General features: G+C 31.1%; 2 protein-coding genes across 2 annotated transcripts; one reads left to right on the top strand and one right to left on the bottom strand.

Moving 5' to 3' along the window:
- Positions 1-6,417: 6,417 nt before the first annotated feature.
- Positions 6,418-12,404, top strand: LOTGIDRAFT_232538 (hypothetical protein). The gene is given in 12 exon segments (XM_009056898.1): positions 6,418-6,439; positions 6,938-7,009; positions 7,240-7,315; positions 7,781-7,904; positions 8,102-8,243; positions 8,562-8,715; positions 9,101-9,205; positions 9,511-9,617; positions 10,130-10,281; positions 10,665-10,781; positions 11,530-12,299; positions 12,313-12,404. 11 exon segments carry the CDS (start codon positions 6,433-6,435, stop codon positions 11,695-11,697), a joined length of 1,224 nt encoding a protein of 407 aa, XP_009055146.1. The 5' UTR covers positions 6,418-6,432; the 3' UTR covers positions 11,698-12,299; positions 12,313-12,404.
- A 232-nt stretch (positions 12,405-12,636) lies between these two features.
- On the bottom strand, positions 12,637-18,375 carry LOTGIDRAFT_189619 (hypothetical protein). The gene is made up of 9 exons (XM_009056897.1): positions 18,258-18,375; positions 16,930-17,187; positions 15,811-15,998; positions 15,018-15,132; positions 14,579-14,748; positions 14,266-14,357; positions 13,757-13,910; positions 13,343-13,491; positions 12,637-13,053 (listed from the first exon to the last, which is right to left on the bottom strand). Exons 1-9 carry the CDS (start codon positions 18,260-18,262, stop codon positions 12,889-12,891), a joined length of 1,296 nt encoding a protein of 431 aa, XP_009055145.1. The 5' UTR covers positions 18,263-18,375; the 3' UTR covers positions 12,637-12,888.
- Between the last annotated feature and the right edge of the window lie 46 nt (positions 18,376-18,421).

The raw sequence follows: 18,421 nt of genomic DNA, 5'->3' as shown, positions 1-18,421 counted from the left end.
TAGAAAATTGTAAGAGAGAAATTTAAATAGGTCTAGACAATTCTAATTGAAAATCTGTTACTGAATTCCTAAGCACATAAACATTTGGAGACATTGATATTTTATTCATGATTAAAACTAGCTTGATAAATGATATGAGTTTTTGTTAAAGTGAGCAGTAAGCAGAAAAATGTTGACCCTAAAAAATGTGCTTAATGTGAAAATAATGCCTAATACCAATATCCTAAATTCATAAGTTAACCCCTAATATATAATTTATTTGTCCTAATGTCAGTATATAATATCTGAAACATGTTAACTGCATAGAATGAATGAGACTCTGAACATAAAAGGTTAAATGAATTTTTTAAGAAATAATTTATATATAAACTACATCAGTAGGTTTCATTATGTTTAACATTTATAGGGCTTTCAACTATCACCAAACTATTAATAGAACTGTAACGTTTAATGATATTATTGACTATTGAGAGATTGTTCCCGAATTCTTGTCAGAAAAAAATATAGTTTATAAAAAAAATTAATGATATATATCATTGTGCACTCGACTGATGAAACATAAACCATAATAATTAACATTTGCACTACAGACAATTCAGGCATTGTTTATATCCAGCCAATTGTAAGATATTTTTTTAAACCTAACAAATTGAATCAATAAGTCATTGTAACTTTGTTCAATTGAAGGGAATTTCCCACAAATATCTTTATGTATTATATATTATATGTGTAATGAATCAAATAATAACAATCAAATTTAATGCATGCATAATGACAATATAGCTTATTTAAAGGGATTATATAAAGATTCTTTTGTTTTGTTTTATTTGATAAGTTATTTAAAGACACTAATAATTTTTGTATGCACAACACTGATTTCTCTACAGATTTTGATTTCTTCAAACTAAATGGTTTTTGCAATAGTGACATAATCTGGTTGTGTTTTTTTTTTGGATTCACTTAAGACGGAGGGGCAATATAGCAGAATAGAAGCTACATGCTTCCTGACTGTGAAACATACAGGGATTTGATTTCATGTGCATTATCACACACCTAGTGTATGTTTTATCATCATTACAAGGTCTCAAGAACAAATTAACATATATTGTATTTCACAAGTGGATCATGAGAGACTGAAGTGAATTGAAGGTTTTTTTTTTGTCCCATTTTACTTTAGTGCAACATTGAATAACAAAGATTAATATCTGAACCAAGGTCACTAGAATTTAACTATTAAATATCTGTTTACCTACTCGAAATAGTAATATTGACATGTAAGGGCACATCTTGTTTTCAAACAGGCCTGTAGCCTTTCAATCATTATGTAACACAAGGTATTGTTTGACAATTTCTCCAACACTTAAGATTCTTCAGGGGACATTCTGAGTTAAAGAAGTTGAAAGTTTTTTGCTCATATTTATGAAAAATATACACCGAAATCTAGAGAAACGTGTCCCTTAAGTTTGATAGTTTAACTTTTAATGTTTTTGATAATAAAAATTTTGCATACTGCCCCTTTAAATGCACATCCAGATACTATTCAAAATATAGAATCAAACAATCCAAACTATTTTCAGTTAGTTTCAGTTCTAAAGTATCACAAGTATTAAAAGCAGTCTTGTATATATTTTACATTTTATATCAAAAAACCAAAAGATGGTTATTATATATATCTAGAGCCCTTCACTGCTGTATTTCTGGCTATATTCAGAATAGAATTTAACCTATTATTTGAACAAAAGTAAAATGCACATACATGTATTTATAAATACAAATTTATTCAACTAAATCAACATCAAAATAAGCCATGCAGAAAGCATTAGATGAAGAATTGTGCAAAAATAATTTATCACAACTATAATGAGCCAGTTATGAAAAGAGAAATGGCATGAGTTTTTACAGACAACTATGAAGAAAGTAATAGATAGACAGGCAAAGTGACATAAGCCTACAGTTGAATGAAAAAGCCTGTACATCATATGTCAGTCAGTAGATATGGCCAAGAGACAGCATATATTTTGGAATGAAAAAGAAGCTGAATAAGAGGGAACAATGCCAAAAAAGATACTGAAAACCCTCAAATAATCAATGCTACAAGGTTTGGTCAAGTATCCACAAATATTTGTAGACATTATCTTCAAGAACGAAAATTCTCTTTTATCCTTATAAAATATTTTTTGTTTTCCTAATTTTTGACAACAAGTTCCCTCCTTCTTCAACATGTAACATGTGTCTATGCTTATAGTGACTAAGCTCAATATTATGAATATTAGTGTTTGAATGGTTTTATTCCAGAAACACCTGTCGTTTAATAAATCATGCTTTCTTCATTGATGTAGGTACCTGACAATTTCCTGTAGTAAAATCTGAATGACCTTCAAATAACATCTCTATTTCTATAAATAAAGGGCATTACAGCCAAAAGTGCAGTCTTATCATATGAGTGTCACTTTAAATCTAAAAAAAATTCAAATTCAAATTCTTGATTTTTTGTTATCAAACTTCAGCTTCAGTACTTTTCCTATGTGACTAAGACTTAAAGGGACAGATGCAGCATTTCTGGGATTAAATCATACCTTTCACAATTATATATGTTTGATAGTCATTTTATTGAGTCGTCATTTTAAAAGACTTTCTGTTTTGAATATCCCTTCATGACGTCATGAGTATACAATAGACACAATCATCCTGCCCCTCTCAGTCCACGCACAGCTGTGAATATGTCTTGGTGTCAGAGACTATATCATCAAGGTATTAAACTCTTCCAAAATAAATGGGAAGTTTAATTTCTTGTTTGAGGTCTATTTGAAGGAATTGTGCGATTTTCATCAGTTTAAGTAGTTTTGAAAACTATTTACATGTAATCAAGGCCAAATGCTGCATCTGTCCCTTTAAGATAATTTGATAAGAAATTTGAATGACTGTCCCAACATGACCTAGTAAATGTAATATACTATGTACTATGATTTAACCTTTATTGGTGACCTTGATGTCCTTATCACAACTTACACCAATTTCATAATCAGTGACCTTGAATGACCTGTCAGCATTTCATTCAGAAGTTTTACTACCATATTTGTACAGTGTGTACACTCATTTTAAGCCATGGTTTAAATCAAATAACCATTGAATGATGTGATGTTCATAGCAACAAGACCAGAAATGTTCATTCATGTTTAGCTATCAAGATATGACAAATCTTTAAAATAATTTTCAAATTTTGCTGACTGTTGCTTGTCTTTGAAAATGTTTTATCTATTTTAAGACAAGCAATTTAGATTACCAGGGATCCTGTCTAAGACTAATTCCTCCAAGTCTTGAAATCGATCTTCCCTTGTTAATCCATTTAAGGATGTGTTGACTGGAATAGTCATTTATGAAGAAAGAAACTTATTCAATGTCTCTACAGACATTTGTTTTTGTTTCTTGAACTTGGTAAGTCCAAGATTATCCTTGCCATCAAACACTAATTTTCATTTGTTCATTTCATTTTCTATTAATTAACAACCTGATCATTTTGTACTAACAGTCATGTTAGATTTCTAATAATCAATCTTACATAAAAGCTAGCAGTAACATTGTCAATCTAATAGTCAATAATCACACAATATAATACTGCACCATAATCTATTCACTGAACAAATCAATAACCTAAATGTTAAACAGCTTTAGCGTCAGGAAATATTAAGTGTCTGTCTGTCTGAATATTTAGAAAAAAATGTCAAACACTTGAGCTCTATTATCTGCAAAAACAAATGTTTAGATCAAATACCAAGCTTCCACAAATAAATGAAAATTATTCAAATGATAAACCAACTGCTGGTAAAACACCACTTAATTCTGCCACTATCAAAAACTTTAACCCTGGGTCTTCTCCAACTGAACAAAAATAATACAAGGAAAAGATGACAACTACATCACCCCACCCTCTAAACTTTATTATTATCAATCTAAATACGTACATTATAAATTATGCAATTTCAACTCAAAGTCAATCAAGTCAAATGATAACCTTTTTAAAAATTCAAATCACAGACATTTGTATATCAGAAGTGAAGAGATAAAAAAAATAACGACTTTACCATAGTGTGGAAACCAAATATGTGACTAGTCATAGGAATTTTAATTTATTCACTAACTACCATATCATATAACTATCATAACTAGTTTAAGACAACTGGATAGATCGTGATAAGATAACATTTATCTTTGATTCGAGGACAAAATTGTAATTTTATCATATTTAAAAATCAAATCATAAAGCCTTGAAAGGTACCAGTTCGATAAAGGAATGATAATCATTTAAATATTTGCCTGACCAGCTTAAACTTGGCCTGGCTGAAAGTATAGGGGGTCCTGGTCTAAGAGAAAATATTTAGATGACAACATTCTTTAATAAAGATCTCAGACTTCTAAGACTTTTAATGATCTTGTCAAGATAGCATTATCTTATTAAAGAAAATTCTAACAGGGATATATTCTTCCAAATATCTTTTTAATCAGCTGAAATTGATGTCTACAAGTAAATATTTAGATGATAACATCCCTTAATAAAGATCTAAGACCAGTATGGCATCTGATAAACCTTATCTATCAATCATTTGTACATAAATATTGTCAGAACTGTCATAATTTCCTATTAAAGATGGACTCGTCAGATTTATGAGTTTTCTTGGACACCAAATAAGTAAAATTTATTGATTTTCACTAAATAAGTTCATAATCAAACTTTTGATATTTTTGATCAGATAAAACAAGAAAGTTTATATATGTTGTCCCAATTTTTAGCTCAGTTCTAAGAGATATAAGTTTCTTATAATCAAAATTATGATGTCACTGCCGGTGCTTCTCTGCCAGTACTTCTGGAAGTCAGAGGGTGTTGTCTTTCAACCCCTATCTAGCTTGTGCTTTTTCAACTCTGTTTTATGTTCGATCAATAAAATTTTAATTTCTCGTGTCAAGCATGACTTCAAAAATGATATACCATGACATTTACAAAAATTGGTCAACTGAAAAATTGTAAAAGGTGCGGTTAATAATAAGTATGGTTTATTTGCTGTTAATCTACTATAAAAATGATAGGTCATTGACATGGTGATTTGGGGTCAACCAAGTAGACAGACCTAGTTACATAAATTCAATTGTTAATGCAAAATAAATCAATGAATTTTCAAAAAATCCAAATGAAATTCTCTGGCCTGCTCTTACTTGTCAGTGAAAGAAAAGTCTAAAAATTACAAAAGCAATTAATTCATATTCCCTATTTTATTGTTTACAAGTATTCTATGGTAGCCCTTCCCTAGTTGCCTTCTAAAAGTTCTAATAAAGCCTTATTGAAGAGTAAATTAAACCCACAATTTGAATACATAAAGTGTAGTCCCAGTTAAATTGAAAGTAGATCTTTGACATTAACCAAAGGTAATAAAGCAATGAAGCCACATCTCAGACGTATCTGCTCTTCAATCATGTTAATGATCAGATAATAAACAGAAGCTGATAAATATTTAATCCTAAACAGAAGCTGGTGATATAATATCTAATCTTGTAATATAATATAGTTTAATGTTGCCTAATTCTAATTTTAATTAGCTCTTGAATCTACCAGCTTCAATTACACAGTATAGCTAGAAAACCAAATTACTTTACCAATACAGCCGATACATCCATTCACATTAAGATGATCTTTTCTAGATATATCCAATCTTATTCTAAAATTATTATTCAAAAATACTGACGACTGATTTTACGCATATTATTCAAAAATCCCCTTCCTCTTGAGAGGCTCCATTATTATTATAATCAAAAGGCATGAAGTGAACCCAGAATTGGCAAGAGTCCAATATTTTCTGTTATAGCGGCCTAATTCATAAACACTCCTGCTTCAAGGCCAAGCCAAATAAGCTTAACTTTACTATTTTCATCATATCAAGTTCAAAGACAATCAATTACAATGCTTAATGTGTGATTCTTGTACTATCAGAGATGTTATTTACTATTCTACTCGAACATGTTCATATAATTTCTAGCACAAATTCTGTCTAAATCTACTTTCTTTGGCAAAAATTTATGAAACATTGTCATTCACCTAACCTTTCTAGCTGCCTCACAGTCACCTTTCTTGAGAAATGGCCATATTTTGGAAATAATTTCACGTCGGCTGTCCTGTAATGCAAATGAAAAAGAAAAGGACATAAAATAAAAACATTTATAAGTGATGCTATCACACAATTTTCATGCACATGATTAGTTTTTACTGTTATTCTTGGAGAAATGTAGTCATACCGTGCCATTAACCGCCATGTTATTCACTCAAGGTCAAGGTCGTTCACGTGGAACCTCGACGTTTATTGGATGCTATTTTTAGCATCACGTGCAATTTGAACCGGATGTAAATACCGTAGGTCAAAAATCGTTTGTCTCGCGGGAAGCAAAATGGCGGGTAAGAATACTTTGTCGCCAAATATTTCAAGTTTTCGACCAAATTCCCCTCCTAATACATACCTAATTCGACTTTTACTTATTTCTAATGGACCTGGAGTTTGATTTTCAGATCTTATATTTAATTTGTCCCTGTCAGCTCATAACTTGCGAAGATTATGCCCTGTAATCTAAAGTTGTAACTTCGTTCACTTCCATCGCATTGCAACAAGTAAAAAATCATGGTCATGATTCATGTTGATAACAATACAAGATAGACCCGATATTGAAGAATATTTGTATCCACACACAGAGACATATTGCCATATTTCCCTAATCCTAATGTAAAAGATACCTGACAAACCATTTACATGCAACAAACGGAAGAAACTCTTAATAATAGATCTAATAGGCCTACCCTATATGTCTTACTAGTTCAGTTGGTGAAATATTGCTAATGCCAAGTAAAATGACAGTAATCAGAGAGGATTAAACCAATCACAAACACTTCTAATTTCAGGTTCAAGTTTGTTAAAGAATAAACTGGAAGAGTTCAAATTAAATGCCAATGATGTCATACATTTTAAATTGGGTTTGTGGATTTAATTTTTACTTGAACATTTACATTAGCCTATGTTTCGAATGGCAATGAACGACTAAATTTTTTATTATTTGGGCTCTATTCCCAGCATTTTGATGGAATGACTTGGTACACATTTTCACCTCTTTAAATCATTTAATAATTCTTTAAAAAAAAAGATAAAGATATTGTGAAATTCCTTTCTAGACATATTTCTATGTTTTATTTGTTTTATATTTCAGTGCGAGATGAAAATGATGTTGAAGATTACGATAAATCATTTAAACCAGATATGACACATCAAGTCTTTGGAGAACAGTAAGTGACGCGCTGAGAAGACACGTCTGTATCTTACACAAATTTTTGACTTGCAGCTTACTCTATTTTATTCCATGTCATAGTTTATCGTTTTATGCTTCATTATTAAAGGGAAAGGTGTGCCATTTTGGGGGGGTGATTTTCAGAAGTACTAGAAATGTACGAAAATCACAAAATACCTTTAAAAATACTTCAAACTAGGAATGTTACTCACTATTATATATGTCTTTTCTATATATCACAGAGTATCTTAAAATCTTAAACACAGATAATTCTGGACACACATGGATTTGGAGGCTCAAATTTCGACAGTGAGCTGTGAAAACTATTACTAATTAGCTCTGCTAAAAAAAAAATCCAGTTTCTGAGACTAGAGTATGATTGGTCAAAAAAAATGCCTACCTATCCCGCTAAAATTCTTGAAAAGAGGCCAATGACTCTTGATATATGAAATATTAATTTTAGAGAGAGTATATTTGGATATAAAGATCTTGAAGTCAAGATGTATTATACAGCTGCCAAGTTAAACACATATCTTAGTATGTCATACATAGACAAAGTTACACCTAAAAGATTTGATGGCCTGGTGGTAAGTTTAACAGCAAAGTTTTTCAGCATCTTTAGGCACATGTTTTTCAAAGAGATTGTGCTTCAAATATCTTTCTAAATGCAACATTTGTCATACGCCGATTTGTGACAAATATGGAAAATTGAAATATTTACTTTCTTCACTTGATTATATAATTTGAAATTAGTTATTGACAATCGCTGATTCTATTATTCCAGCCTGATGAAGTGTTGCCAAAATTAGCTCAAGAGATTCCACCAGGTTACTACACAAATCTCGATGATTTTCTTGCAACTCTTCCCAAAGAAGTTAATTTTAAGCCATTTGGTGAAATGTTACACTCGTATAAAGTCAAGACAGGTACATTATTTTCTTCATGTTGTAATTATTCTGTTATTAAAGGTTATTAGGGGGTGTAAGCTGACACTGGGTTTATTGTTGGAAGCACTGGCACAGGCTTGAGAATTTTTCTTACCTTGAGGAGGATAACTTATCACCTAACAGAAGACAATCCAACTCGCTACGACTGAGCTATTCCACTAAGAGATAATGCCATGGTTATTAAAACCAACAAGTTGTCTTATATATCTTATAAAGAAACACGTTACAGCAGAATATGATGAGCTCTTTTCCGATGCTGTATTAAATAATTTAAGCTTTGATATGATTGTATTACAGATGGAAGCAGTCGGAATTTTGAAGTTTATAAAACTGATATAGATGTCCCAGGATTCCGAGACTACCATAGCAGGTTACAGACATTTCTATTATTTTTCATTGATGCTGCCAGTTATATTGATGTGGATGATGATAGATGGAATTATTTTTTAGTGTAAGTAATCTTACTATTAGAGTGTCCAGTTATTCACCATTTTGTTAATCATTGCATTAAAATACTTAAATGCATGACATAGGGTTTTCAATTCAATGTTTCATTTGGTATTAGAGAGGGTGACATTTATGATGAAAGATAGAACTCATTCCACTAAAAATAAGTTTTTGATGACATCACCATGGTAAAGACCTTATTTAATATAAGCAGTTTTGTTATAAGTTACAACATCAAATGTTTACTTTTAAAGCAATTGCAAGAAACACAGTGCAAATAGATGTTATCAGTATTCCAGATACACATAAAAACTTAAGAAAACCTCTTTAAAATGTCTTTAAACTGAAAAAATGAATTAAAATTGACTGCTTATCATATTATGTTGTAGGTTTGAGAAGTATAGAAATAATGGAGAAACTATGTATGCTATTGCAGGCTATATGACCATTTATAATTATTATGCTTATCCTAATAAAACCCGACCAAGAATTAGGTGAGTATTAATATGATATATCTCAATAAACACGACTATCAGGATAGGTTATATGAATAGAATATTCTTAATAACTGGCAAAGTGCTTATATTTAATTATTAATTTATTATGTTACAACAGGAGTGTTATTGTGTTGTGTAGTAGGCTATAAGAACAAGTACTTATTAAACTTAAAACTTATCAGGAAGTTAAATCTAAGATAATATAGGGCCGAAAACATGAGATGAAGAAGTAATGAAGTACGTTATTATACCATTTCTCAGCCATTTAATGAGATATGTTGTGTCATTACTTATTATTACAGTCAAGTTCTAATATTACCACCATTCCAACGTCAAGGTCATGGTGCCGAGTTATTACAGACATTCTATAATACATGTTATGATAGAGATGATATTATGGATATAACAGGTAAGATTGGTGGAAGGGGTTTTAAGCCAACCTTAATTGTCTAGCAAACTAAAATCCAACTGTCACCCAATTGTGTTATGTATAGGATAGCAAACTTCCCCTGGGTTTAAAAAACACCATCATATTATATCATATTATAATGATAAATAAAAACCTGGGAGTGAGATAACAAGGAAATATATGAGATTTGATATCCCATATGAGATGAACAGGAGAGGGGTTTAAAAGATTTGTTAAGAGAAAGTCAAGATAAAGTTTCAACTGTGAATACAAAGACAGATCTGAGGTCCGAAATCTTATTTGATATGTTTGAGAATCAAACGAAATTTCATTGATGTCATCTCCACCTTATAACTTTAGTATTCTTTCTGAAAATGCACATTGATGATGTTGCTTGTCTTCATTAGCCCTAGTTCATTTAGTATGAAAAGTATTTGGATGTATAGATCTATTTATAAAATAATAATTTAGATATTTGTTGAAGACATCACATCTTGCTTTCTGTATTTTAGTTGAAGACCCTTCAGAAAACTTTCAGAGATTACGAGATTTTGTAGATTGTAAAAATGTGTGTAAATTAAGAGAATTTCAACCCAATAATATTCGTGTCAGTTTTAATGATGCAATGTTACAAGCTGCCAGACAAAAACTCAAACTTAGCAGGGTTGGTACAAATTTTACAGTATTCATTATTACTTCATGTCATTATAAAACTGTGAGGGCAAGACTGTCTTTGCAGCTCCAATTAGATTTGAGTCTATTTCAATTAGAGGTCTGTTGCAATGAGCTGTCAAGTTGTCTCATGCTCATCAGCCCAGTAAGCTTGAAAGTTCATAAGGTGAATGCCACAGTGACATAACATATTGTGAAAACTGTTTTGATAAAGCAGTGTTAATAACACTATTTGGGTATCCTTTTCTGACAGCAAATAAATCTTTTTAATATAAATCTATTCTATACTTTTCTTCTATTAAATGGGAAATTCAAAGTAATTTCAAAAGAGTCTTATTCTATATACTTATTGATCTTTGCCATCATTGAATATAGCGTCAAGCTAGAAGAGTATATGAAATATTAAGATTAAAAGCTACAGATGGAAGTAATACACAGCAGTATCGTGATTATAGATTAGAAGTTAAACGTCGACTCAACTCCCCTTTTACTGTAAGTTATATTGACTTAAAGCATCAAGAAAACAATACAGTATTCATAGTCATAGTATCTCGTAGAAATTCTGCTTATAGCCAAATGACTTTGATCTATAATCATTGAAAGCTCGAAAAGCATTTTATTTATTTCTTGATATTTGAATGACATGAATATTTCAGATTCAAAAGATTGTAAGCTTATGTTGAATGAAAATATATTTATGAAAGATCGCTTTATTTTCTTATATTTTCTCTCTATGTAATACATATGCTTTTTTTTGTAAAAAATTTGATTTGTTGCATATTATTCCTACTTTCTTATATCTATCTTTACTCTCTTATCTATCTTTCTTCTTTCTCTGTATCTTACTTCTAGAAAACCACAAACTAATACATGAAGATAATTTGGTATCTTTCTGCTCTTTTTTTTTTTTTTTTTTTTTTTTAACTTTTCTTTGAAAAAGTTATTTTTTCTATTACTTTTTCAGCAGTTTCTTTCTGTTATCTTCCCCTTTTTTTCTTTTGATTTTTTTTTTTTTTGAAATAATGTTTATCTTTAAAATTTATCTGTCCAATTTGAAGCAATATGGCTTCCATTGGTCAATTCTCATTATTCTGTGAAATCATAATTCCTGGTGTTTAATCCATGAATTCCAGTCTCCCAAAAAATACACAAAAATGTACAGAAAAAATGATTTCATGGTATACTTGACTGAATGTCCACTCAAAGCAACTAAGAGAATCCATTCTTTTTCTTTTTGTAGAAAAATCGTCGAGACTTCCAAAAATTAAAGAAAGCTTTAAATCCACAAGAATTAGACGAAACAATGAATACAACAGAGGAAAAACGACTGGAATATTTAGAGAAGAGTTTTGAGGAACATGTTGAAGTTTATAGACAAGTTTTAGATAGACTGGCAGCTAGCTCCTGACTTGTTTAATCACTCTTATTTATTGATGTTCACAAAATTTGAGAATCAATCAGGACTGTTAAAAATTCCAAAACATCTATGGTACTCTATGGTAAAATTGGCTTATTTATTGAAGTAAACAATAGGTAGATTAGCAATTGGAATCCAGTAGTAATTCCTGAAATTTAGTTTGAAAAAGCCTTGTAGCTAGTTTTGTAATTTTCATTGAAGATTATCATATTCATTAAGTGAAACATTAGGAAATCATTTGGCTGTTTCCAGAACATTTACGTTATTATGATGTTAATCAGGTGCTAGCAGAAATTCTTCAACAATATTGTTAAAATTCTCAGAAACTGTCTTCCCACATTCTTGAATCTAGTTCAATATCAGCTTAAAACAGTACTGATATACTTGTATTTAATCAAAGTCATTCTAAGATTACCAATACTATTTTGAAGCTGAATGATTATGAATAAGAATTTGATTATGAATAAGAAGAACTTGTTAGTTAATGTTATAACTTATGCTGGGTAATTGTTAACTTCCATGATTTGTTAATATTGAAATTGAAAAGCTGTTTGTTGAGAAGTAATCATGTATGCAGTTTCCGTTTTAAAAGGATCAATTTGGTTGATATTCATCTGGAATATTGTACAATCTGCTATAGGGGAAATGTAAATAGTTGTAAATATTGTTTATCATATTAAAGATCACTTGTTATTGACTATTTCTTACAAAAAATATACCAAATAACCACATCAGCTATGTGGACTCGAAACATATAAAGAGTTAGGTGTCAGGTGTTTTGTAAAGGTGACAACCACAACATGCACTGTGGTGGCTAAGCTCAAATATAATAATGTTTTGGCTCAATGGCAATAGCCTAGGCAATTTTTGTGTAAATTGAGATGGTTTTTCCTGTCAGTGGCAAGTGTAGTAAAAACAAAAAAATGTCATGAATGTTTTGAAGCTTTATCAAAGAAATAACAAAATTCGAACAACAAAATGTAATTCAGAAATGAAAAACATGCCAGGAATTATCTTATTATGATGAACACTTGATCACTCCTTTCCTACACAAACACAGGTCCTTAATTATGGCAATATATGAGCATTTGTCATATCTAAAACTTGCTGTACTACACCAGACTCAGTCACATTTGTTTTTTTGTTAGACAGAACACTTGTCGCATCCATTTCTTGAAATGATCATGAAACATTCATGGATTCTGCCTCCATTTCTTCTCCCCCAAGCTGACCCTCCACTATACCAGTATCTTGTATCAATACTTCTGTTCTATCCAGCTCCCCAGCTGCACTCAGTGTACTGTCTGTACTAGTATCAGCTTGATCTAAACCTTCATACACCGAATTCTGAAACATACAATAAGATTAGATGTAAATAGTTCTCCACTTCAACTGTATAATATGTATTTCATTTTTGACAAGTAATTAATGAGATATCATCAGTTCATTGGCTTGTTAATAGTTGATGATTGATGTGTTTCGATACCCTGATGCTGAGTGATAACACTGGGTTTATTTAGTTGAACCAAATCTTCGCTACTTAGAAATGACCAAGCACTTGTACTGGTCTAACAACTGACTGATTGACTATGAACTTAATTTTGACTTTGTATAATGACAAGAATAAATCTTTTACCTGACGAGACCTAGAACAATTTTCATCTATTGGAGTATAATGAAGCGGACATCTTGGATTATCTTCATGTGTAACTACTGGTTTCCCACACTGTCCATTCGCAAAACTACATGGTTGAAACAGAACTTGTTGGTGATCTTTCAATATATCTTGTAGTTTCTGTTAAGGTTTGTAGAAATATAACATGAAAGAGAGTCCTGTTTAAAACTGACTAGTGCAAAGACCCTTGTGTGCAAATACAACAAAAGTGCACATAACAATTTTTAAAACATAAACTGTTCATACATTTTAAGGTGGTATAGATGTAGTTTAAGTGCTGTATAATCTTGAGATGTACACACCCGCCTATAAATTGTTGCCTTAAGCCTCAGAGTCCAATAGCTAGTTTTTATGGTCAGTATGTTTAAAGGATACGTTTCATGCAATATTTAGATAAAGGCACTGAGCGTGTGGTACATTTCACCCCACTATCTGTAGCATGACATTTAGGATAATATGGGGGTTTGTAGTTGACACCTTCTGATATTTGTTGTCTGCGTTCATTTGATTTTCTATGTAATATAGCTTCCTGAAATCATATGGAGAAATGACATGAAAACAAAACAGTGACACCATGAAAACATAAGACTGCAAAACAGTAACAACATGACACTATCATACTAGCAATGCATTATGAATTCTACAAGTGAAAAAAAAGATATCGCCTAGACTCTTGGCTATTTGAACTCGCCAAGAGGGATGCCAAATTGCTAAGCACTACTGAAGAGTCGCATCAAATGTTATGAAGATTGAGTATACCCCTGCCTCATTACAAATTTTATCTACATAAGATCTACAATATTTTATATTTTCAATTACATTATGATTAATATTAGATGTATATAATAACATTACCAGCAAGATAAACATAATAAAAATATTACCCTTCCATATCTGTTGTGATATCTTCTATAAGCTTTTAGTTTATTATACTTTTTACGAAGGTATGGGTCTTCTTTATATGCTTGTACACTTACTGGAAAAAAATCAAAACATCTATCGAGACTTAAGTGGTTTGCAATTGTGATTCTTCTATACAACCGGGTCCATTTAACAAACTGGTAAACCTCTTGATGGTACGTGTATATTGTGTCAATATATTGGTTTGTTATTCAACACGGGTAATGCTATCAAGAATCTGCCCCTAACAGACATTTTATTTAAATTACAAGCTGAAGCAAATTAATAACAACTCACCAATACCACCACTTTCTCTTTCAAGTTTTTTATCATGTAAATATTGACGCCGTTTTTCCTTCATCTGATGTTGAAGACGCTTAAATTGTTCTATGTACAGTGATTGCAGACGTATTAACTTATCTCGTAACATGAGGGTCACTTCTTCAGCAGTATACACACCTGCATGTCTGAAAATTACAATTCATTAAAGTTTCGCTTGTCTCAAACCAAACAAAGTTCTGTTATTCTGGTCTACTCAAGCCCTCCTTTTGATTCTTGTCCATGACATTGAATTATTTCTAAAACTAAGACAAGACCAGGACATGTATACTAGAAACCATCTTAGTGCTAGAAGGTCCTAGGTTCTTATCTTCTAACACTGAATCTAGGACATCCTAAGATGGCTTCGAGAATACGTGGCCAGATGACCCACAGTAAAACAATTGACATAGCCTACTTGAGAAGATCTTCTTGTTCACTATCAATACTCTCAGCATCACTATCAACATCACCATACCAACTATCTTCTATTAATGCTGGACCATCATCAGAGTCGTCACTACTAGCATAATCTATGATGAAAAACAAATGTAATACAAAATAAAAATATAAAACTGTAACTTATTCTAATGACTGAACTTTACAAAGTGTAAAATTAAGCAAGCTATTTGATTAATTGGTGTATTTGTGTATTCTTAATCATATCATTATCTTCTTATTGCGTATAATTGAAAGTTTTCACTAATCGTACATGTCCTTGTAAGTACAGTCTGGATAAACAAAAAAAAAGACTTTTTGACCTTTCTTGATCGGTCACTCATGGAATTATGCTGGTAATTTAGCTAATTATTTATTAATTATGGACATGTGAGACAAACTGGTATTTTTACAAGTCATTAGAACACCTCTACTATCTATTCATATAAGTATTAGCATTTTCATTTTCATAAATGAAAATAAGGAAGCCCATCTTTAATCTATAAATCTTATTAATATTAATGTTGCCTTATTTAACCTATACAAATTGATATGTCCTACTATTCTGCTCTAGATAAGGCTTATGAAGATCTCAGTAAACTTGCCCAGCTAGCAGTAATATGTAAATATGGCACGATTGTAAAGCACCAATATCATCTCTACATTAGTAAATGGGCTGTGTACAACACAATATTTGGAGCACATATGTCCTGTATTAAAATGAGAGTGCATAAAGGTCTTTATATTATAATGCTAGTAAATATTAATCTTACCTAATACTTTACTGGCAATACTATCTGGTGGTAGTCTGGATTTACCAGTAGATTTTATAATAGCATCACCTGTCGTACATGATATAGTAAGCTCTTGAAGCAGAGATTCAGGTGTATCTGCTGGCCGAGGTTGAAGTAATTTCTTTTGTCTGGCAAAATTCACTTTTCTAGTATGTTCTACACAATATCTGAAACCAGTTAGCAAGTCAATGTAATGTCAGTAACAAAAATTATCAAACTTGAATTCAATTTCATTGACATAACACCTTATATCATTATTCAAATATCAAAGTTGAAAAAGAAGAAGACAGATAACCATAAAGTAAATTTAGTATTAGTTGAACAAATTTCAATATAATTCAACTAGTTGATCATACTGTAAAAACTATTTATTTTCTGGAAAAACCCAACCTGTTTAAGTCCTTCAAACGTTTTTGTGATCTCAGCATCATTTTTAACTCAAGTTTTTATCAAAATGTTCACTTAGTCAATAAAGTTAGCCACAAAATTTAATCTAATGAATATAAGTAGGCAAATACAATCCAATTGTCTAGGATCTACTGTGTTTACATTTTTTTTGAAAGTTTATTTCTCTACAGCATACCGGTATCCTAATAATGCACTTAAAATCCAAAACATGTCAATAACATTAGATGAGATATCAAATAGAAAAGCTGAATCAGTAGTTTCAGTACTAATGGCCTGAATGATCTAAACACTGAAGAGTTGTGTAGTATTGTCACTATTGTGGAAATTATTTCATAAGATCTAAAAAAAAATCCAATTCATCAGACTAGTTGACCTTGATGAAACTTTCATTTCCCTAATATAAGGCTTGTTTGCTTATCTTTACTGTTGATGTTCCAATAACATATAAGTCATGGGCAAATTGAAGCTTGAATGAACCAAATAACATAACCATGTTGAAAACTTGCAAGGATCATCCATTTCCGTGTGCACACATAATACTCATTACTCAATAAATATTAACCTCAAAGGTTTTGTACACAAACATTTCCTTTAAATGTAAAACTATCAGTTATTATTCATCTACGACTAAACATTTAACTAAAAATATTTTAGATCAATTTATTCAATTAAAAAAATAAACAGCCTTACCCATCTTTTCTATCCCCCTTTGGCACGCCATTTTGACAACGCTCACTTTTCTTGCCAGCCACATAGTTACACTGTTTAAAGGGAGCACTTTTATCTTCTAAAATATGGCGAATACAAAATTCAAACCCTTCAAGTCTTTTTTGTTGACAATTTCTGTTACTATAGTTACAATATAATCCCTGGGTGATGGTTTTTATTTTATTATGACGGATCATCCCAGTACCAATAGTTGGCTTCCCTCGATTCATTCTACTTGTACTGAAAAATGAAATAATGTACTCAGTACTCCTTGACTGTCATATGACCTCTAAACATGAGATGCATTTCAAACACAGAATATAAAAAAACATGAAACTATTTAAGTGTTCAAATAAAATAAGATGGAGTGTTATGACTTTATATATTATTCAGAACAATAGTAGCATGTCATAATTTCATAGTTTCCTCGCTAGATAAATATAATTTCACATGATCACAACCACCCGGTACCGGTACATTGAATATATATAAATATTAAAAAGTCAGATTACTTCATATTAGTGGTTTTTGAAATATGATGTCAAATATTCAAATATTATTTCTGAAATGATTATCAAAATACTAGGCCTGTATACAAGAAATAAATGCCTCTTAAATTTTGTCAATGAAACCTAATATTTGACACTTAAAAGCAAAAGTGGATATATAGTATTGATTACAAAAGGACACAATGATCAGGAAATTTTTGAAAGTTTTTGAGGTTTCTTTCTTTTAAAAGAAAAACAAATTGGAAATTAATCAGAGTTAAAAATTGTAGATGGTATTGTATAATGATATAACATGCTGTTCTATGTTCTATTCATAGGTCATATGAATGAAATATAACAACAACACAACAGATGACCAAGTCCAAAGCAATAAACATCTCTAACTCTAAAAAAATAATGGCAGTCTAGTTATTCTAATTCTATCAAGAGCAAATTTACTTAAATTGTAATAGTGAACAACTACATTAAACTGGCAACAAATAAATTTTTATACCAATCAGTTCAAAAAGAAGCTACTCTTTTACAATAAGAATCTCTGGTACACACCACCTTTCAACAGGGCAATATAACCCATAACACTCTCTATAACACGTTATATTGACATACGAGGGTGGGGTAGTCATTAAATGGAACAGCCGACTTCGCTATGCAAAATGGGGTCGAGTTGTATGTTAACTTGGCAATCTTGATATGGCCGCTCTCGGGCTCGGACAAGCTTCTCCTCAAAGCTTCCATTACGAGTATAATCTGATGTCGTTAGACATTAGAAAGTTATCAAAAGGCAGAAGATGCAACACTTACTACATTTGTGATAATTATGGATATTGTCGAAGAAGGGTTTTCAAGTGTAACTGGATTAAAAATTTGGGCTATTATCGACATAAATCGATTGGTAATGGCGGATGAAGGGAGGTGGTTCATCTTGTGGAACAGCGAAATGGTATCCTTTATGAAATAATTTGCAT

Source organism: Lottia gigantea (assembly GCF_000327385.1).
Source record: "Lottia gigantea unplaced genomic scaffold LOTGIsca_29, whole genome shotgun sequence".
In the NCBI taxonomy this organism is placed as follows: Eukaryota; Metazoa; Mollusca; class Gastropoda; family Lottiidae; genus Lottia; species Lottia gigantea.
This window is presented reverse-complemented; position numbering and strand designations above follow the sequence as displayed.